Source organism: Hipposideros armiger, unplaced genomic scaffold (genome assembly GCF_001890085.2).
Source record: "Hipposideros armiger isolate ML-2016 unplaced genomic scaffold, ASM189008v1 scaffold_358, whole genome shotgun sequence".
In the NCBI taxonomy this organism is placed as follows: domain Eukaryota; kingdom Metazoa; phylum Chordata; class Mammalia; order Chiroptera; family Hipposideridae; genus Hipposideros; species Hipposideros armiger.
This window is the reverse complement of record NW_017731708.1, coordinates 1,264,806-1,287,593: the sequence shown is the minus strand read 5'-3', so window position 1 is coordinate 1,287,593 and position 22,788 is coordinate 1,264,806. Positions and strand designations below refer to the sequence as shown.

The following is a 22,788-nucleotide window of genomic DNA, read 5'->3' as shown; positions in this document are numbered from 1 at the left end:
GGGCGAGAGGAAAGTGGAGGTCGGTACTAGAGGGGATGCGGAATGAGGATGGGCAGAATTTGCCGGATCCCTGGTGAGGTGTCATAAAATGAACGCAGAGGTGGCCACGAAGCAAGAGCAGGGAACCGAACCAAGTACCTTCCGCAGGGCTTTTGGGGCCACAGTGGCGTGGTTCCATCGGGTGGAAACCACGTAGTCCTCCCTCAACCCAACTCAGGAGAGATAAAGATGTCTAAATAACCACGACTGCCGCCGCCACAACCCTGTCTGGGCCCGGGGGGAAGAAGGGGGGGCGACTTTTCTGTTGAAACATTGGCGGGGGCTTGTTTGTAGGTTCGCAATTCACCATGATAAATGTAAAGACCAATTAAGGTTTGATCCGTGCACACGGGAGGCAGACGGCGGCTGATAGCGGAACCAATTAACGAGCATGTCCCCTAATTCCTGCCACGGCTGCCGGGCGCACCGCGGATCCCCAGGCGCCTACGGCGGCTGCCCTGGAGCCCTGCGGGCCCCCCCACCCAGCCCTGGAGCGGGGCGTCCTCCTCCTGTAAGAAGGTGTGAGGAGCGGGGCCTCAGGGCGGCTGGGGAGGGGGTACGCCCGGCAGGGAGGCGCACAGCCAGCCGCCTACGAACCCAACTGTTTGCAGCCGGGGCCGGGCGAGTGGGGCGCGCCCAAGTGGTCCGCGGCGGGCGGGGACGGCGGCTGGAGAAGGCGCCCAGCGCGGAGCCAGGCGGTGCCCCGAGGGCGGAGGACAGGTAGCCGCGCGGCCGCCGCCAGGTAGCAAACGGTTCGAGGGCTGCGCGGCGCGGTCTCAAGGTTTCGCCAGTCCCCCGGGCCGGCTCTCTACTGCCCGCCGCGGGGGCGACCTGGGACAGCGGAGATGGGGCTCGAGGCTGTACCCCCGCGCCCCGGGCGCCTCGGCCTCTCCCCTCGAGCTCCCCTTTCCCTTCCGGCTCAACCCGCTGCCCCAGACGTGACCCCCGCGCAAGGTGTCGGCGCTGCGCGCAGCCAGGACGCGCGTGATTAATGGCCCCGAGGTTGGGGGCGGCGCAGGCACAACCATCTCCTTAGCGCGGCTGGGGTGTGAGGGTATCCGGGAGGAGAGCCAGGTCATGGCAGTGGGGGCCCCCGGGACCGTGGCGGCGGAGGAGGAGGAAGAGGAGGAAGAGAAGTAAGTGACGCCGACCGGAGTGGCTAGTCCCCTCTGGCCCTGGGTCTGGCGCCTTGGCGGGTCCCCAGCGCCAGCAAAGTTTGAAGCCTCAGGCGCCGCGCTGCGCCGCGCGCGGGTCCCTCCCCGTGCAGTTCCCTCGGCGGGGTCTGTGCCTGCGCCACTGCCAGGGCAGGACAAAGGCTCATTAACACGTGATGGGACCGCGCTTCATAAATGTGACTGGAGCGAGAGGGAGCCAGAGCCAGAGCCAGAGCGTGAGCGGAGGGAGAGGCAGGGAGCGCGAGAGCTGCGAGAGGCGACGGGCGCCCCGGCTGGCGGTGACGGGCGGCCCCACGCCGGGCCAGGCGGGGCGAGCGGGAGGACCCAGTGAAGAGCCTGGGAAGGGGCGAGGCTCGAGGGCAGTGGGAGCGGAGGGGGCGCCAGTCCCGGCTCTTGTCGCAGAAGGGCGCTGCAAGCAGGGGACGCCGGCTCGCGGGTAGCGCGGACCGACTGACTTACTGACCGACGGACGGAGGCACACCCCGCTCCACCCCACTCGGCCTCGCCCGGATCCCAGCGCCGGCGCCTACTCCCTCCCGCTACTCCTGCAGCCACCCCTTCCTTCTCCACTTCTTTTCCGCCTCCGCCTCTTCTAGGCTCCCGCGGCGCCAGTGCCTTCCCCCGGCCCGGGCGGGGCGCCTCCAGTCCCTGCAGAGCTCTCCGTGAAGTCAAAGGGGACGTTTCATTCTAGCAAAGAAGCAGCCCCTGCGCTGGGCGAGAGGTGCCGAGGGAGCATCTCCCCCGAGGACCAGGGGATGCAAAGGGTAAGACCTGGCAGACTTGCGTTTGGAAATACTTTTTCCGCCACCTGTCCCCATGGGGACTGACCAGTGTGGTCCCCAAGTGTCCGTCGTGGAGTTCTTGTTCCGTGTGAATCATGTATCAGTGTTTACTTAGCTGTGTAGCCCCAGCCTGTTAACTGTGGTCTGTGCTACTTCTGGAGGTTTCTACCATTTACTAGTCACTGAATATGTGTGCATCTGGCTGTCTGTATGCACTGATGTCTGTGGAAAATGTGTAATTGTGCATGGTTGAAAAAACAGGCGCTTGAGTTGATGCTTAGTGTCTATAAATCATATCAGCAACTAAGGCTTCCCAGAGATATACATCCATCTCTGCACCAAACCTAGAAACTGTTTGAAGTAAAATATTCAATGTCATATAAAGAAATGTATATCAAAAAATAAACTTTTGATACAGAAAAATAAAGCTACAGGAACCACTCGTGGAGGAAAAATAACTGGGCATGTAACTAATACCTAAATTTGAATGCTGTTGGAACCATGTAACTCAGAACTAGCTATTAGCTGAAAAAAGTTGATGTGTTTTTACAAGATATTTCTTGCCTAGGCTCACACTCATCAATGGGTCACTTCCTGAGTTCAAATATGTTTGCTGTGATAGACGTTGAGAAACTGTCATTTGATCACTTGAAAGTTGAAAAGCAACATGCATGTTTCTAATTGTAGTTTTATATTGAACAGATGAGGGAAAAAATGTAGTTACCTATTAATCATTTTGTCTCTTATCTTTTTTTTTCAAATAAGTGCTATTCTTGCCTTTGTTGCTTTCTTGATATATTAGGCATCCTCAGGCATTTAATCTAATGAGAGATTAGAACAGATTTACTGCTTTTAAAGGTGGTGAAAGATATCTCTATGAGTCCCATAACTTCTCATTTTTATTACCAAGTTAATATCTTTTGAACAATGTAGGAAATGCAATTTCTGAGTGGACATTGAGCATCAGTAGGGTGACCACTGCCATCAATCTATTTTGCGGAATATTGAGAAGCTTAGAGCAACCAACCTTTAAGGTTCCCACAGGACTTGATCTGATTTAAAGTGTTGCTTTTCTAATCCCACCCTACTGACAGTTTGCAAGGGAAGATATACTGATTGATTTTTCTGTCCCTTTTTGCCGTGGCACTCCTTCCCCCTCCCCCACTCTTTAACTCAGTTTAGAGCAATTTTATCAAAATAAAAGGTCATGTATAGTTTCTTAAGTGAAACAGTATTTTGTGATTATAGCCCTACGTGTGTGAACAGTATCCACACACCTCCAGAATTTTAAATGTTGTGTACTGCAGGTGGCTATTTGTAGGCACAGCAGCAGTTACCATAGTTTGGGCAAGAGGCTGGAGGATGGACGTGCTTTTTAAAAACTAATCCATTTTAAGTTATCAAAAGAACTTACTGTAAAAGGACTCTTTTTGTTCCAAAGATGTCTCCACTCCAGACAAGGAGCAGTCTTGACTGAGGTATGTATCAAGTATCTAATGGGGAGAGGTCTCATTGTGTTCCAGCGTCTCCGTGGGAGTAAAACGATGCCACAGGAGGGAAATGCTCAATTTTCTGACCTTTCAAAAATAAAATGACAGTGCTTGCATAGTCATTGTTAGGAAGGCAAGTTAGAGCATCATGCCCCCCAGTTTTGATAGATAGCATCAGTATTTGTGCATATAAAAAGAATGTTATGCCTAGTCCCTTCAATAAACCGTAGGGGATAGCATTTAATTTGGTGTGTGAAGTTTTCCACTCTGGTGAAAATTCGATCTCACATTGGAGTAGTGCTGGGCTTTGTTTGTTATCCACTGTTTTCTGTCTTTTTCTGTTACCCTTTTCCCAGTGGACTGTGTGCTTCCCTGTCTCGCCTGTGAGATTGTTCTCTAATAAGCCTAGCTGCAGGATCAGTGTGTTCTTTTTGGCATTTCAAAATGTTAAAATAGTGAAATTGTTAAATGTTACCAAGATGAAACTGCTGGGAATGAAATCCTCCAAAAGAACCACTATATTTGTGGCATAGTACAGTCTATTCCAAAAGAAAACTCCTTGAATCGGTTTACCTGTTTTCTCAAGAAAGAAGCAGTCCCATTGATTAGTGTTGATAAGTGTTTAGTATGCAGTGTCAGCTTATTAATTACTGAGGCAAAGCCTAAAAAATTCTTTCAACACAATTGTGTGACATTCATCTTTGCTTTGACTCAGAATTAACATTAACCACCAGGAAATTTAGGCAGGCTCCTTGGTTGTCTTGCATGTTAGTGTTTGGAATTAGAATTGGAAAACTGCTGTATACGAATAAACTATTTTGAAATGGAACATAATAATAGCAGTTTATAGTCAACCACGCTTACCAAATGTTTCTTCCCAGAAAACAGTTGGCCTAATAAGGAAGGGGATTATTTCCCATAATTCGCTCTCCAGGAATGCTGGAAAAAAAAAGTGATAAATTGATTTGGAAATCTCTAACAATACATGATGAGTAAAACAAGATTTGATTTGGTTATAGCGCCTTGAATTTGGTCAGTAAGATGGAGACTGTCCTTTAGGTTGCTGCATGTTGTTCTAGTGGGTAATTATGTTAGCTCAGTTGCATGAAGAAAACAGATGAGAGCTTTCATTCCTGCAAAAAAAAAAGGATGCCGTGTCTCCACCAGTGTAAGTCTGTCTTTTCTGTTTTTGTATTCATCATTTTCTAATTGAACCGACAAATTAGTTAGAATGAATCCAGCCTTTGGGTTTAAATTATTTATAATTCTGCTTTTGACTCTGAAACAACCTGGACCCAATATTGTTTGAAAAACTGTGCTGGGGCCAGGTTTATAGATTGCATATCTACATTTCGAGGGACCACAAGCTCTGTTGATTTTTCTTTCCTTTTCTGAGGATTGGTAGAGAAGTTAAAGAATAAGAGGAAGTCAGAACCAATGGATGTACTTTACGTTGGCAAAATTTTAACTACATATTCCTCCTCCTGAGTCTTCAGCTCTTTCCTAACCCTATTCTGAAATAATGTTAACTTTATAACTTCATGAATGATGTTTTTGAGGGGTGGGGGGATTCAATACTTTGCCACTGAGTTGCTATTAAGTGTTTTGATAACCATTTAATTAGATCAGATTAACTTTATAATATATTATAGATCAACTCATATTTCTCTCAGATATTTTCTGGACTACAAGAAACAATAGATGTCATCCAGAATATATATATATATATCAAATTACATACTACATAATTTTAGATGACAGGATATATAAACACACTTTTATACATAAGTATGAACAAACTTTTTCATAGATATATATCATGACCAAAAAAACTAGACATGTTACCTTTATATATTAAAACATAATTCAGGTTTTAAATAAATACTATGGATTTGGGGAAATTTCCAAATTTAGGGCAGCTGTGCAGATGGACACTGAAGACTTGAGGCAAAAGGAAACATCTGCCTTGAATCGAAAGAAGGCTGTTCTTATTTTCCAAAATAGTGAAACTCGGTTCCAGTCCCATGTGCTCTAAAAATCTTGCAAAGGTGCTAGGATAGGCATAACCACATTTGATTATAATTTTATCATAAACACTAATTGATGGATTTAACAGTTTTCACCAATCTTGCTAATTGTTTATTATTTTGAAGAAGAAAGTTGACGGAAAGTTGGAAGAAAATATACAAAGTTGTTCCTACATCACAAAATGCAGATAACATACTAATATTTGTTACATATAACACATTATAATGCTATCACAAGTAAGTAACAGCTATAGGAAATTTGTGAGGTGGGGGTAAAGAGAGAGTTGTGTGTAGTGGTTTTCCAATGCCTCTCTTGGTACTATTCAAATGGTTTGATGTTAGATGAACTTCTATCTCAAACAGGTATGCATGAATAATAGGTATGTTTAGGACCTATCAGCAATAATATGTCAAAACTATTACATTAAGTAGTCAGTGTGATTACCTCAAGTTCATAACATAAAATATTTACCAAAAGATTTCCTAGGTCATATCTCTTCACTGAACAGGTTACCTCATAGAAAATAAAGTACTATATTTCATTATAATAGTTTTTCTAGGACAGTTGCAATTACAAACATATTCTTCATCTAGTTTTCATTGATATTTTCTATATATTTTCCATATAGATTATTGTATAAATTTGAGATAACTTCTAATTTAAAAGTTTTATGTAAACAGGATAATTGCATAACTTAGTGACCATGGAATTCTTGAGGTTCATAGTGTTTATATAGGTTTTTGAGAGAAGAATTGTTTACTCACCGAACCTGAGTAAATTGGCCTGCCGAGTAACAGTAGTTTTCCAGAATACTGTGAATTCTATTTTAGCCCCAGCTGGTGGAATTTTCACACCTGCACTTTAGGAAAACTTTCAAAGTTTTGCGTTGTTTGTTTTCTTTTGTTTATGAACTTGTGAGTTGAGAGTGGTTAGGTGGAAATCAATATTTTTTAGCTAACTCTTTTTAACCTTGTGTGCTACTGAATTATATTCTGTATTTTTGAATAAGATTCCTAAGGTTGATTTTGCATTTTTTTAATGTAACAAGGGTGTTCCCTTTTTTTCCTGACACAGATGGCAAATCATTTTCCCCTAAGAGTCCAGAATTTTATTATCTAATGTCTTATTTTTTCACTCTAGATTCGTAATTGTTTGGAGTTTGGATTCGTTGAATAGGAATTTGATATCTTTGGCTTGATTCCTTACCACCATTATCAACTCTACATAGCATTTTAAATTGTTTTTTAACTTCAGGAGATAAAGTGCAGTCTAGTTTCCTAAATTTGACAGTGTAATATCTGTTGTTTTATTCCTACTAGCAAATTCCATGCTATTGCTTTTTAAAGAAAAGCAGAGGCATTTTTCAAAGAGCTGCCAGGCAATCTGTTGTGGTCGTTGATTGCACTGGCAAGTGCTTTCACAAACTGTGGATGTCAGTTGTATATTTAAAGATAATTAAAATAAAATACAATTAGGAAATAATGTTTCTCCAAGTTCATGTTTAAATGGGAGGGTTTCCCTCTTTCCTTCATCATTTCTTCATTCGTTCTTTTAGACTATATATTTAGGGACGAAAATTGGAATCAATATGAGTTCTATAAATTGTTACAAGGAGTTTCACATTTAAATTAGTGACAAATTTCATTATGCTCTTTAAAAATCAGAGACTTTCACATAGGGACATTGGTACTAGGAAATTTTGTAACATTGATTTCTGTTGGTTAAGAGGCTAAAGACAATGTTTTTAATATAGCAATTGAACCAACATCATCAGTAGCGTTTCTTTGTCACTCTCGCTTGCTTTTAACTCTGCTATATTTAAAAATAAATCAGCTTGATTTATTCTTTACAAGCAAGACTTAATGTAAGGCCACTATGATCTGTGTATTTTGGTTTATTCTGGTGTGGGTTGTTAAATGGACCAGATTTTCAACTCATTGTAATGCACTGCTACCAGAATTTGTGAATGTTTTCTGCAGCTTTTATATAAGTTGTGGTGAGCAAGCAATATGCATGTGGAGAAAAAGGAGAGCTAACCAACTTAACACATAACTAAAGCAAGCAAAAGATTGTTCAGAAAATTCTGTATCTTTGCATATGTGGGAATATGACATTGGAAAATGTATAGCTACTTTTGGAAATTTTATCTAAGTTCTTACAAAACTAAAAAAGGGGAAATCTTAGAATGATTTTAGTCCTCAGCTAAGGAAACTAATTATGAGTAATCTATGATCCATTTTATTGATGAAATATTTAAGAGAGGGAACAGTCTGCTCAGAGTCATATACTTTAGTGCTTTGGGATACATTTCCATATATTTATAACTTTTAGGTATTTTTGAAAGATAACTTGCCATCTCTGAGCAGTGTGAATTGCATAATTTACCAGGATAATTCTGTAAGATAATTTGCAGTGGATCTGCATTACTTGGGGGAGGGGTGGGGGGTGAGGATGCTGGGGTTGGGTTCCATCTCCTGTGATGCATTATTTTATGGTTTTTGGGAAAAGAAGAACAAACAAACATTTCCATCTTTAAATAAAAACTGGAATGTTAACTACTTTTACTTTTTTCCTGTTCATTTATGCTTAGGAACCATGGGTTCCCTCACAATGGCGTTGAAAAACATGGCAAGCAGTCCTATGAAACGTTACATAGACTTTTTCAAATAGAATTAAGAGAAAATGGTGTGGAGTTCTTAACTTAGGTCTGCATACTGGGTTCTTAACATATTATATCTTGAAGTTACTTTTCTTTGCTGGACGAAATATGTAACAGCAAGTTTCCTGAAAAAGTGCAGAGAAGCCCTGAATTATAGTCTGAAAAACCTTGAGAGTTTCCCCACGCCTTATGCTTATTTTCAGGCTAGACTACATTATTCTATTCCAGTCAAATAGAAATGCCTTGGTTTTAAAGGTCTTCTGTGAGAGACTACTTTATCATGAGCAGGGCTCACTTAGCAATCCATTTCAATGATCTAAAAACCTATGCTCATAATAGTCTTTCTTGCTGTCTAACCTCAGTTCTTCATAGAGGTTAATTCTGTCTCCCCTCCCCCCACCCACCACCAGGCAGTCTTTTTCATAATCTTTACCAATGGTTCTTAAACTTTAGAGTGTGTTCGAATCTCCTGGAGGCCTTGGTAAAACACAGATGAACCCCAGCCCTAGAGTTTCTGTTTCTGTAGGTGGTAAGTGGAACCTGAGAATTTGCATTTCTCTTAAGTTTCCAGGTGATGCTGAAGCTGCCGGACACCACCCTTTGAGAGCCACTGACTATAAAATAACTGTATGTACTTACAAACTGCTGTGAGACTTCTCAGACTGTTCTTTAAGATGTACTCTGGAATTTCCCAGCCTTTTCTCACCAGTGTTATTTCCTAAGTCTTTACCTTCATGTCATTTTTTTTTTCTGAATACTTTTGTTACTCAGCTCTGTACAAAATTGCATGATGGCATCACACAAATCTTAGGAAGGATTTGACCTTGAATGAGTACAGTAGAACTACCCCGTGGTTTCAATGGCATAAAAAGTCTGTATTTGTATCTAATTTGCATACTTCCTTCTTAATTATAACTACATTTCCAAAGCATATTTTGTATCTTTACTGAAACCTATTTCTTCAAGTTGTTTGTACATAATTACTTGCATCTTGCAAGCATATTTCTCTGTTTATATCTTGCATTGTTAGTACACACTGAAAAATTTTCATTTAACATTTCAACTAAAGTAGGTGATGCATAAGTACCTAGTTTTTAAAAAGTCATATCTGAATAGAATCCTGAATTTACACAATCAAAACTTATTTAAAATTATTCCAGCAAGAAAATGATAGGAAGAAAATTGAATTGTTTAGAAAGCTGTATCCTTCTCAATTTGTATGAGTATTTCAACAAATATTCACTTCTCTTGTGACATATTCCAGTTAGACCCTGTAATAATAAAAAATAATATTCCATTCTTTTTCACCACAGAGTTATGACCTGTGTTGGTGATTTCATATTTGAAAATTGGGAAGCCAAATGTTTCATAAAATAGAAATTAGTTGAGTTTGTTATTAGAATTGATTTTGGGCTCCTGAGACATGCCCTTCTTACTTTTAGCATCTCTTGGCATAAACATATCATTTGTTTTCAGTAGAACTCCTTTCCTTTACTCATTCTTAATTACTTTCTTGAGGCAGAATTCCAAATAGTCACAATTAATTTTTATTAATGTATTAAATTTTCTCAACATCCTTTTGCCCCAGAAAAGCAATTTGAAATTTGGTCTTTGTAGTCAGTAGTAAGAACTCATTTTAACCCTCCATAATATGTTTTCTTATTTATGTTTTAATTAATTCAGTTGTAAAATGCATAAAATGTAGCAGGAGAAGTTGCTCAACCAAAGCAAGAAGTATGTCCTGAATAGAATAACAGATTGATTCCTGAGGGCTTATAAAAGCCACTCCATCTAGTGGTTGAATTTTCACATAACTTCTCTTGACAGGTTTTGAAAAGACACTTGCACATGGAGAAACCCATTTGGGAAAGATCAATGTATAATAGCATGCATTTGAGGGAAGGAAAAAGTCCATTATGATCACAGTTTCATATATTGTTTTTAAAAGTCTGTCAACAGTGTGCAACTAGGATTTGTTCAGGGTTGTGCATGTCACAAAGATCTCTTTATATATTGTTATGTGGCTAAACATTGTAGTTGATAATATGCACCTGGGCTAAACAAGGATGAGAATAAAAAATATCATATCTTTGTCCGTAACCTTCATTTGCTGTCAGTATAGCTACTATTTAATATTGAGCTACAAGACCCTGGGGTACACAATTATTGATGCTTTTTATGTAACTTTTACATTGGGGCAGTTTTGTTTTTTTAGATGGAAGTTTGTATGAGATCAAGACTCAGGTTTCTAAATGATCAACTGACTTTATGTCAAGAAAAACTGTCCAGTTAAAAGCCATTCTGCTAAGATAGATCTGCCATATTTCCCATGCACACCAACATTCATTTAGTAAACAGATACTGAGTACTGACCCTGTGCTAGGCAGAAGACATACAAGGCCATGTAAGACAGGTCCCTATGTCAAGGTGTTCATGATTTGAAGGGTTTAGAAACAAGAAAGATTGCTACAGGAAGACTCAGCAGTGCCCATCATCTCTCCTGGGAGAAAACCTCAAAGCATATATAGGAAGGGAACTTATACAACCCAATACCATTTGATGATGAACTATTACGTGCCTGTTCCATGTGTTCGTATCCAATTCTGTCATCTGTGGGAGGAGAAGGGCAGATGGGTGGGCTTTATTTGATATGAGGTAGAATAGAGAATCATTCCCATGCTTCCTTGACCCATAGCCATTGTACAAGTGTGATGCATGGATATATAATATCTACAGTGCTAGGCACAGAGTACACACACAATAAGAATGGGTTAAGTGAAGCATATGAGGGCCTATGACTATATTCATCAAGCACATTGCTGTAGTAACCCAGCTCTGTGCCTTTTGGGCACCAAGAGTTGTCATAAGCATTGTCTTATTGGAGCCCAGTATACTATGGTTTACAGCACTTTTACTGCCTTGATTCCAGCCAAGATCGTAGGAATTAGCCATGGGGAGTCTTCTTCCCTTTCTGGGTCTAAGAAAATCACACTGCTCAAGAGGAGAAGTTGAGCGATTTCAAGTGAGTGAATTTCTTTATATGGAGAATGAATGTTTAAAGGTTTTGTTTACTAACAACAGTCATGCCTCATGCAGACCTAAAGAAGGTGCCCTTGCTGGTGGTGTGGAAACTCATTACCATCCACAATCCTTTCAACTAATGAAGGGGAAGAAAACAACAAAAAACACTACTTAGTTAAAAAATAAATAGTGGCAATGACAGTTTGATTTTATTTATTATTTGCCAACAGTCACTGCAAATAAAGTGCTAATTCAGGGTTAGGATTTACAATTAGCTAATTGTCATACTTTGTCTCTGAAGGCAATGGAGTAAGGATGATTTGCAAGTGCCATGGGCACCGTTTTTTTGCTGTCAATAGATCATTCCTCCAGACTTTACTTGTTCACCGTGTAAAATTATCATGTGCTCTTTATTATTTTTTCCAAAATCAGTTCTTCTCCCTCCCTTAGAAATGGAAAAAGAGTGTCTTATTAAATGATCCCTGGACCTCAACGTTAAGAGCGGAGACTGAGTTATGTAGACCTGGTTGAAGTTTCAGCTCTGTCCCTCTAGTTGGAGACCTTGGAGAGAGCATTTACCTTTCAGTTTTCTCATATGTAGAATGGGAATTTAATAGCACCTACTTCATGTAAATTAAACAAAAGTAATATATATGCTTAGCGTGATGCCTGGCACATAAACATTCAAATATTTCTTATTGAAATATTTGAGAATTGGAATTTTCCCTATTGTGCATTTAAAGTACCCAAATTCTTTGAGATTTGAACCTGGAGAATTAAGACTTTGTTTTTGGTTGGACTTCATTTGTATGCTCATAAAGTCAAAGAGAAAGTACCCCTTATTGAAGAATGAACGAGGAAACTAAAAAGTATGCTTCACCATTGGACAGCATATAGCACTTGAAACTATTGCTGTCTTTGTAATGAACTGTAAAGGTAACCTATTTCATGGGTTTTACATATATTATGGATCAGAATAATATATTGCGTTTAACCTTTAATGATGAAACCTCATATGCAAGATAGAGACATCTTATGGAGCATTTTATATATGGACTGGGCTTCCAGTGAATTGAAAACTTGGCATGATCTGTTTCAAGGGAAGGCTGCTTCAATTATACTTGATTACTTTCTTTATAGATTATGGAGAAAAGATCTGTCTCAACAACAAAAAAAGCAAAGCTACTTATTAGTAGGAAACATCAAAACAGCAGAGCAAAATTAAATGATAATTGGTTATAAAAGTCAGCAAATCATTTCATTTGTATCATTTGCCTTTGTGATAGGCTCATCTCATTGCATCATCACCTGCTAGTGAGTGTTTAATTCGATGTAGCTTAAAGGCATCATTTCTTGAGCCTTGAAATTCTTTAAGTTATAAAAAGCCTTTAAATGTTAAATAATTAAACATAGTTCAGGTTAAATTTGAAAGGAAATATATAGTCTCATGAGTGTCTTAGTGTCTGTTTAGTTCATATTAATTGATATATTTTTATGAAAAATCTAACACTCATTTTGTTAGTAAGAGTAGACCAGAGAAAATAGTGCATTTAATAACTTCTATTCCACATTACAAAATAAATGAAAAGCTAAAGCTTTGCGAATCAACCAAGCATTACCAGCATAATGGAATTTTCTTTTATGTATGGGAAAAGGAGCTGATATTAATACAAGGAAGAGGGATTATGTATTTTTGCCTCAATTTTCAGGATAATAAAGTCAATCTTTTATTTCTCTTTGCTATAGAAGATAATGCAAAAAGTTACCAAACTACTTTAATAATTCTGAAACACTGATGGTTAGGTAAGAGTTAGAAAAGAGTTGCCCACTCAGCTATAGCAGAAATATCATTCATCAACCTGTGGTTTAGCCCATGAGATCTGCCATGTATATTGAGAACATGACTTAGACGTCATAATGCAATTATAAGAATCAACTAAAATTTTCCCTACTAACTTTAGAGAAATACATTAGCAAGTTATTTTTCTTGATCAAATTAGTAGAAACCAGACTTGTTCCCAGAAATGAATGGAAAATAACAAACATATATCCACTGGCACCGTCATTCTCTTGAACCCTTCACAAGGCCCTTCTACAAGGTTAGCCAAGCAGAACAACACAAAACCGACAAAGAACGTAGGGAAAAAACATAGGTAAGCCAGGGCCTGGGACTCCTGCATTTGATATCCTGGACCCCTATTAAATTAGAAACTATGAGTTTGCATTGTCTTCTTAAAGCATTTATTATAAACTTAGAATATTAGAGAAGGACCCTGGTGGGCTGATATAGTCTGTAATTATATTGGGAGCATCAGTCCTTCTGATGCTTCCAGTGGGTTGCCTGCCTTGCTGGACAGGAAAACCTGCAGGAAGCAAATACTGCCTACTCTCTGTTCCCCCAGAGATGCTGTACAGGCCAGAAGTGCAAGGATTTTGATTCCAGATACAACAGTGATAAATATCTAAATTATTGAAATGTCTCTCTAAAACAAAGGTCTCCAGCTGGGCAATGAGACTAAATAACCTGTTATCAAATTATACTGATGTAGAAAAGATGCTATTTGAAGCCTATTTTGAGGACTTTCTCGATGCTTACCCTAATCAGAACATGGTTGTTTTCATTCCATTAAAGGCTATAGAAACAAAGATACAGAGTCTGGGTAGACTTTTTAAAAAACTCCATGCTACTGCCACACCCATAAAATTTCTTTGATGATACCATAGCTTGTGAGTTGGTCTAAGTTTGGGGGTGATGGATGAAGAGGCAGGTGTGCATGTAGAGATGGATAAAAAGAACAGGTGGTGGTAATTTAAAATATTGAAGTTTAAAAAAAATGGATGCTACACATCAAAATATTTTTTAATACTGTTATTATAAAGGCATGATGTATAGCTTAAATTACGAGAATATGTTGGTCATATGCAAGCAGAATTCTAGGAAAATCCCCTTAAATATTGAATTATTATTTTGCTATAACTATAATAAAAACTGCTTCTTTAATAGGAGCATCTGCGCATTTTGCTAGAAATTTCCAATTATGATTTTCCCAGTAGCAAACAAAAACAAAATTAATGGCAACTGCATCTCCCAAAGCCTAAACTATATTAGTAATGAACTCTCAAAGAAAACTCTCAATGCAAAAAATAAGCAGGTGGAAATTACTGTAATAATCCAAATGTAGAAATAAGGCAAGAATTACTGAAATGCAAAGGACAGTTTTCTTGCCATGATCCCATTAACTTAAAGTAGCCTGTGCACAGTGGTATTTGGACATGACTGAGATCTTTGAACAGCACAATTTTTAACTGTATTCTTTAATTAAAGTTGGCTTATATTGGACAGAAATTACTTTATATCTCATAACCACACCATGCTCTGGCTCAGATTTTAACAGGCTAGTTTGTTTTAATGAAAGTGCTTGGTTACATTAAAATAGGAAGTTGTGATCACATATGTGGTGATCTTAATGTAGAGTAAATCACAGGCACACGTGTTTTGCATTGTGGCAATAAGGTCTGTGATCCTTTTTCTTCACTTTATAGCTCTTCTAAGTACTAAAATTTTAGTCCTTGAAGCCATGCCTTTAGGCAGACCCGCCGAGATGGGCTGAAATAGGAAATAGTGATTTAGTAAGAGGTAGTCTTAATTACTACATATTGACAAAATGCCTCAATTTGTGTTTGTAAGAAGCTAGAACATTTGAATATAAGATGCAAAATGGCTTTATCCTAGTTACTGTTAATCTTTAAAACAGTGCATAAAGTCCAAAGGCAGAAACTCGGGACCCTGAGAGACATGGGTTCAACTATACACTTTTCATATTCTCGATGATTTACTTAACATCTAGTGGACTCCTCATTTCCTTGTCTGTGAAATAGGAATTATAAATAAGCACCTGATAGAGTTATCATGACAATTTAATGATAGACTATATGTAGAGTCTCTCAATACCTGAAATATACTAATAGACATTCCTCTTCCCTCACGCATGTGTGTATCTTCTATTTGCTTCATGTTAAGTGCTGAGACAAAAATAAAAAATGGAGAAAAAACCCCGCCTATGATCTAATTAAGGCAATGAATTATCTTGAAATACAATTAATAATGTATGGCAAGGAGCCATAGTACTAAGTAATGATAATTAATATTTATTCAAGAGTTAAATTTTGTGCCAGGCATTATGTTAAGTGCTTTTTTTTTAATATTTAATTTTCAGAACAATTCTATAGTTTAGGCAGCTTCCTCTTCCTGCCTCTTCTTTCCTCTTCTTCCTATTTTACAGATGAAATACTGAGGTTTTGAAAGACTAACGCAGGTCTGCCACTGATCTTGGTCTGCTAGCTCCTAACTCAATGCTTTTTTTTCTGCATTACTAGTGCTTTGGTGGAAATCAGTGAGGAAAAGAAGGGAGACAGGAGCATCACTGTCTTAGGTTAGAGAGATGGTGCCTCATAAGGTTAAACGCAGCTCCAGACCTGTACTGTCCAATATAGTGGCCACTAGCCACATGTGGCTATTAAGCACTTGAAATGTGACTAGTTCCACATGTTGAAATAATATTTTGGATATATTGGGTTAAATAAAATATTAAAATTAATTTTCTCTTTTACATTTTTCTTTTTGCCTAGATACTGGAAACTAAAATTGCACATGTGGCTCACATTACGTTTTTATTGGACAGCACTGCCCTAGAACTAGAACATGTGGGTTCATTCTGGCTCTGTTTACCTACTGGCTGTGCAAATGGCAAATGACTTACCCTCTCTGTGCCTTTTGTCTGTAACATGGGGCTAATACCAGCACTCAGTTCACAGGGCCATTGTCAAAGTTAGCAATCTGAGACACATTAAGAGTCTCAGAATTCCCCCTGCACATCATACACTCCCCATAAGTGCTTATGGAGGGAAGGTCAGTGAGACTTGGTGGTCTACCTGATTCTAGAGGCCAAGAAGGAGGAGAAATCCCGGGTAAGTCCAAGGTAGAAGCTAGGTTGGATGACTAAAAAGATTATTCACAATACCGTAAGAAATGTGAAAAATGCTACGACTGAAGGTAATTTACTGCAGCAACATTTGTGGTAGCAAGAGGTGAGAAACAACCCAACCTAAACCTTTATCACTAGGAGGCTGGGCACATTCATCTACTGGGGACTTAAGGCAACTGCTAGATGGAGAGAGGGTTTGTGGACTAAAGTGGAATTGTCTTCTTTTAAGTGGAAAAGCAAGGTGCAGAATTCTGTGTATAGTACATTAGAGTTTGTTAAAAGGAAAGTGAAGGGGGAATAAATATACCTATTTGCTTGACTATGCGTGGGATATCTCTGGAACGCGTAACAAGAAACTCCTGCCTCTGAGGAGGAAAGCTAGTTGGCTGGGATCAGCCAGATGAGAGTGATTGACTGCTGTACCTTTTGTACCTTTTGAATAGTTTGAATTTAATAATGTAACCAAAGTTTCAAATAATTGAGTTTTTAATTGGCAAGTGTGAAGGGAGTGTTAGTTACTTGAGAGAAGATGACCTATTGGACAGACTGGCTCCAAGGAGCTGCCTGGAAATGTTGGGCTCAGGCTTTGGTTTTTGGATCAAGTATCCATTGAATTAATTACCTTTCTGTCCTCTAATTTTAAGAAAAGGCAAATAAATATTATTAAATTACTGCTTTAATGCACCCATCAATAAAATTCACAGTTACCTGTTAGGCTGACATGGGCTTTTCTAAGGGAGCCCAGCCCTCTCTCATCTGCTATCATATTATCAGGGTGGTGAATCACATAAGAAAAATAGATGCCATTCCTGTGCTTGGAAACCACAGTGTAGTTATGAAAATAAATATATTAACTCAGGATTAAATGATATGGTGTCCTGTCTCCATCCACACTAATTCTATATATATACTCTTGACATAAACATTCGTTCCTTGGGGAAGCCTCCTTGAACCCCATCGACTGGCTCCTCCCACAGCATCCTTCCTATAAGTCCCCAATTGTAGCTGTCACCTTCTCATAATTATGGGGCCAGCTGCCTGTCTCCTCTGCTACACTGTACTCCATGTGGCCAAGGACTCTTTCTTGATGTAGTTGTGTCCCTAATGCCTGGCACGTAGTGGATGCTCAATACTTTGTTGAATGGACGAATAAATGAGTTAGTATTATGATTTTTAAAGGTTTTATTGGGGAATTGGGGGAGGGGAACAGCATTGTGGAATCGGGGAAGGGGGACAGACAAGTTGCTGTCCTTTTGTTCTTCAGTCTAGTTGTGGAGGACGTCGCTTCACTGGCCCATGTTGATATTATCATTGCACTCTTCCCGGCTGAGGCAGTTGCTCGCCAGCCATTGGATGGCCAGTCATGGCAGCCCACTGCAGCTCATAAAAGCTCACGCCCGCTGCCGGCCAGCCCCACTGCAGCCTACGCTGTCGCCGGTGACTCACGGCAGCCCATCTCCAGGTCGAGCTGTTGTTCACCATCTTAGCTGTAGAGGGTGCAGCGTCAGTGGCCCTCATGTGAGATCCGAACTGGGGCCCTGCTGCCCAGAGCTGGCGTCCCAAGCCAACTCCTAACCAATGCGCCACTCGGCCGGCTTGAATAAATGAATTATTAATTCAGATGGGTAGGACCTCTGTATTTTAGCAGATGGATTCAGAGCTTTAAAATTTGTTCCAAGATAATGACTATCTTTTTTTCCCCCCTCCAGGAGAGTGTAATATTTTTAGGAACAACAAAAAGACAGTAAATAAAGTACTGGTTTAATAATTATTTTAATTATTAAATTTATAAGCTAAAAAAGCATCATAGCCACATTTTAAACATTTATAAATAGTAAAATCAATTTTCTGTCTGTTTCTTTTGAAACGAAACCAGATTGCTTAGCTTAGAATTGAAGAGCTCTTACAATTTGGCCTCCCCTCTCAGTTGTCCTTATTTCCAGTGCTATCCACCTGAAAAGCCTTGGATGAGGAGGCCTGCCTCCTGTCTGCCAGTGTGCTTGTGTCATCATGCCACTCACTGGGACACTGCCAGGAAGCATTCTACGTCACCACTCCTTTCCAGTGATAAAGATCTTGGTCTTCCCATGAGCCTCAGTGCAAGTTTGCCCTTCGTGACATTTTTCTTGGTTGATGTAGACATTTTAGAAGTTTATCGCAGCCATGGCTTAGTCCAGACGTCTCTGCTGGGTGAGGAAACTTGCCTGATGGAACCAGAGGTACAACCTGGGTTTTCCTGCCATGGCTACGTGCTTCCTGTATAGGTGTTAGCAGTCAATCTTCCTCCCCTTCTATATTCAACACGTAGTCCACACAACCCCTGATTTCACAGTCATCTTCTTCAATTGTCTTGCACATTCAGTCTTACCTGCATGACCAGGTGTTAAACTCTTCAAGAGCAGAGATTGTGTGACGCGTTATTGCTTCCCCTGTCCTCCACCAGCATTAGGATACTATGTGTATGTGACAGTAGAAGCCAGGTGGTAAACACTTCATAACATGACTGTGAATTGCACACCACACCCAAAATACATTTTTTTCACTTGACTGTCAGACCCTGGAGGTCCATACAGGATTCACACAGTGACTTATACCCAGAGAGCTTAAATAAGGAAAGAAACACACCTGTTTCCAGTACGTGTCACATCACCAACTTTTGGATGGCTTTTCTTTGAGTGACTGACTCATTTCGTTGACTGAATATGACAAGGATTTACCTGTGTTCAGAGACAAGAATGAAATAACATGATGGTACTCATTTGATTTTTGTTTTTGCTTTTTTAATTCTGGTTTTCTCACGATTCAGCTTATTTGTTTTCCCTTCATTAGGATTCCCTGCTGTGGGTGTCTTTCTCAGTCATTTTGAGTTTGGTCTAATCGAAGACGGAGGTTATGAAGTCGATCCTAGATGGCCTTGCAGACACCACCTTCCGTACCATCACCACAGACCTCCTCTACGTGGGCTCGAATGACATTCAGTACGAAGACATCAAAGGCGACATGGCATCCAAATTAGGGTATTTCCCACAGAAATTTCCTTTAACTTCCTTTAGGGGAAGTCCCTTCCAAGAAAAGATGACTGCAGGAGACAACCCCCAATTAGTCCCAGCAGACCAGGTGAACATTACCGAATTTTACAACAAGTCTCTCTCATCCTACAAGGAGAATGAGGAGAACATTCAGTGTGGGGAGAACTTCATGGACATGGAGTGCTTCATGATCCTGAACCCCAGCCAGCAGCTGGCCATCGCTGTGCTGTCCCTCACGCTGGGCACCTTTACGGTTCTGGAGAATCTTCTGGTGCTGTGTGTCATCCTGCACTCACGCAGCCTCCGCTGCAGGCCTTCTTACCACTTCATTGGCAGCCTGGCGGTGGCAGACCTCCTGGGGAGTGTCATTTTCGTCTATAGCTTCGTCGACTTCCACGTGTTCCACCGCAAAGACAGCCCCAATGTGTTCCTGTTCAAACTGGGTGGCGTCACAGCCTCCTTCACCGCCTCGGTGGGCAGCCTGTTCCTCACAGCCATCGACAGATACATATCTATTCACAGGCCCCTGGCCTATAAGAGAATCGTCACCAGGCCCAAGGCTGTGGTAGCCTTTTGCCTGATGTGGACCATAGCCATTGTGATCGCTGTGCTGCCTCTCCTGGGCTGGAACTGCAAGAAGCTGCAGTCCGTTTGCTCTGACATTTTCCCACTGATTGATGAAACCTACCTGATGTTTTGGATCGGGGTCACCAGTGTGCTGCTGCTGTTCATCGTGTACGCATACATGTACATTCTCTGGAAGGCGCACAGCCACGCGGTTCGCATGATCCAGCGCGGCACCCAGAAGAGCATCATCATCCATACGTCAGAGGACGGCAAGGTACAGGTGACCCGGCCAGACCAAGCCCGCATGGACATTCGGCTGGCCAAGACCCTGGTCCTCATCCTTGTGGTTTTAATCATCTGCTGGGGGCCTCTACTTGCCATCATGGTGTACGATGTCTTTGGGAAGATGAACAAGCTTATTAAGACGGTGTTTGCATTCTGCAGTATGCTGTGCCTGCTGAATTCCACCGTGAACCCCATCATCTACGCCCTGAGGAGCAAGGACCTGAGACATGCTTTCCGGAGCATGTTCCCCTCGTGTGAAGGCACCGCTCAGCCTCTCGATAACAGCATGGGGGACTCGGACTGCCTGCACAAACATGCAAACAACGCAGCCAGTGTTCACAGGGCAGCCGAGAGCTGCATCAAGAGCACGGTCAAGATTGCCAAGGTGACCATGTCTGTGTCCACAGACACGTCTGCCGAGGCTGTGTGAGAGCCTGATGCCTCCCCGGTGGCACAGGAAAAGAAATTCTTTTTTTTTTTCTTTAAATCGCAAAATCTAAGAGAGTCTGTCGTCTCATCGGTTATATTTTTTAAGTTTACCATGCTCACTGAAAAGGTGATTGTCACCATGATCAGTTATCTGTTCTCTAATGTTTTGACAGCATAGGTTCTGAAACTCCGTGGTCCAGGGGTTTACAGTGAAGAAAGCCTGTTGCTTAAGTGACTGGAAGGTCCTTCAAAGTCTCAATCAAATAGGAGGGAAACCTTTGGCTACACAATTTGAAGTCTAAGTACCAGTAGAAAAATGCCATCAAATGAGTAATGCCTTTGTAACCACAACTTTCATTATAATGTGAAATGTATTTGTCCATCAGTAGCAGAGATGTCCATTTTTACAACAGTTATAGTACTACAGTAGAGCTATTTTGTAAAATGTGTTGTGTCCTATGAGATGTGTATCAGTGTTTACTATGTGTTGTTTATATTTGTCTAGTTCAGCAAAACTGAAAAGTAGAATTTTATGAAAACAGTGGAACATGAGCAGTGGATATATGACAATGAGACCACTTTTTAAAAAAGTATTGCCCACGATATGACTTTAGAAACCTTAATATTTTTTCAGACATCTCTATTTAAATTTGACATTGGAAATAACCATAAAGGCTTATTTTTCTGTTAATACAACAAGAAGAATTTGAAGACTATCCAAAGTATTGAGCAGAATTCATTGACACTCAAAAATGTATTAGCTCTGCATTTTCATATGAGGATACTTATCTTCTGGACTATAGCTGTTCTCTTGGGTGATGGATTATAATTAGAATGGAAGATAGAAGGCATATTGACTTTTTTGGCTGACATCTCTGACTTTCTTTAGTCTTTAGCTCTTACTGGACCTCTTAAGACAGCATGTGTCAATCTTAATGTATATTGTTATCACTGTGCAATTGCTGTTTACTTGAAGAGTATTGTGTTCTAATATTCCAGGTTTAAGTAGATTTCATGCCTGGGTGGCCAAACAATAATCTTCATTTTTTTCTTAATTGAAAAGAAGTGTTGTCTGGATCAGTAAAATTATACTGTGTGTGAGTGTGAATATAAATGTGTGTATGTGTGTATTTCTATCCTGTAACTGTTACAGTAATGTCATAAAGTGAGAAAACTGTGACCAAGTGTAAACTGTACCACTTGCTGCACTCTTGTACATGAATTCAGTTTCTAAAATTGACTTCATCCAGAAACCTTGTTGATAAAAATACTGATCATAAACGTTTAGAACCCCCTCTCCCCGCTTTCAGCCTTTAAGCGATTGGGTGACATATTACTAAATTGACCTTTAGGGTATCCCATAAGACCAGTGTTGAGCAAGGAATAATCGCTAGCGGCCATTTAAGTGAAGGTCTGTATTTACAGTGTTAATGTCAGGAAATGAGAATGTTTTGGTTTCTGAGCACCTAATATCAATTGAGTCCATGGAGATATAAGTCATTATAAGGGAAGTGGTTCTAAAAAACACCTTCAGTAGTAACATTTTTCAGTTGTGTTTGTAGGCAGTGTGAATCCGGTTTAAGTAGCTCTATACACTGCTTGCTGAAGTACGACGACCAAGTCAGGCCCTTGTGGCTAAGGAGGGCTGTCGGACAGTGGGTGAGACAGAAGAGGGCATTGAGGAGCTGACACTCGTGGTTGAGGCCTGGATAACATACGACTGCTTCTGTGCTTCACTCAAATGCCCTTGGGGACAACCCAGCACCCAGCTTTGTCTGGGTAGGTTTGGGCTAAGGAGCAGACCTCTGCTCTGCTCCCAGATATGAAGATCTGCTAAAGCATAAGGATGAGCACAGCTTTCTTCCCTTTTTTGCCCTAGTCTCTTACTCCTTAATGGTACCATGGGTGCTCAGAATTAGGCCCTCTCACTGTAGGCATTGATGTTGCTTAAGAAACCGCCTTGACTTTGACAAACTTTACTTACAATCTTCTCCTTATGCAGCTAGAGCGTGGCTCCTGCAGGATCCAGAGGCCTGCATAACATGAAATGAAGTGGAGAGCTAGCATTTACCTGGTGATTTGGGGGTGTTTAGACACCCGTGCAGTGTGATGGGGTCTTTTTGCAGAGTATGGTCTAAGGCTGAATGTGGCCTGTGGACCAAGCTGGGATACTTCTAATCATCTGTCTACAGCTGAATTCCACCCACTGGATCCCTTACTTTACCTCTCTGTCATATGCAGATAAGGGCCCAGGGTGCTAGAGGATTAACAAGACCTCTTTAAAAGAAAGACAAAGGAA

The 22,788-nt window shown here is 40.7% G+C and overlaps 1 protein-coding gene across 7 annotated transcripts; it reads left to right on the top strand.

Annotated features, from left to right (window-relative positions):
• Positions 1 to 533: 533 nt before the first annotated feature.
• On the top strand, positions 534 to 21,121 carry CNR1 (cannabinoid receptor 1). Of its 7 annotated transcripts, none has more exons than XM_019661724.1 (4): positions 1,184 to 1,978; positions 8,738 to 8,800; positions 11,103 to 11,195; positions 19,009 to 21,121. In XM_019661724.1, the coding sequence occupies exon 4, from the start codon at positions 19,072 to 19,074 to the stop codon at positions 20,488 to 20,490; it is 1,419 nt and encodes a 472-aa protein (XP_019517269.1). In that variant the 5' UTR covers positions 1,184 to 1,978; positions 8,738 to 8,800; positions 11,103 to 11,195; positions 19,009 to 19,071; the 3' UTR covers positions 20,491 to 21,121. The 7 variants fall into 7 exon arrangements, with proteins under 7 accessions (XP_019517265.1, XP_019517266.1, XP_019517271.1 ...); XM_019661723.1 differs by lacking the exon at positions 11,103 to 11,195 and adding an exon at positions 3,438 to 3,474; XM_019661720.1 differs by lacking the exons at positions 8,738 to 8,800; positions 11,103 to 11,195 and adding an exon at positions 534 to 781 and having other exon boundaries at positions 1,811 to 1,978.
• The last annotated feature ends 1,667 nt before the right edge of the window (positions 21,122 to 22,788 follow it).

What these genes read in the sequence shown, in the direction of transcription:
- CNR1 (XM_019661720.1), top strand. Translation starts at nt 19,072, where the DNA reads ATGAAGTCGATCCTAGATGGCCTTGCAGACACCACCTTCCGTACCATC.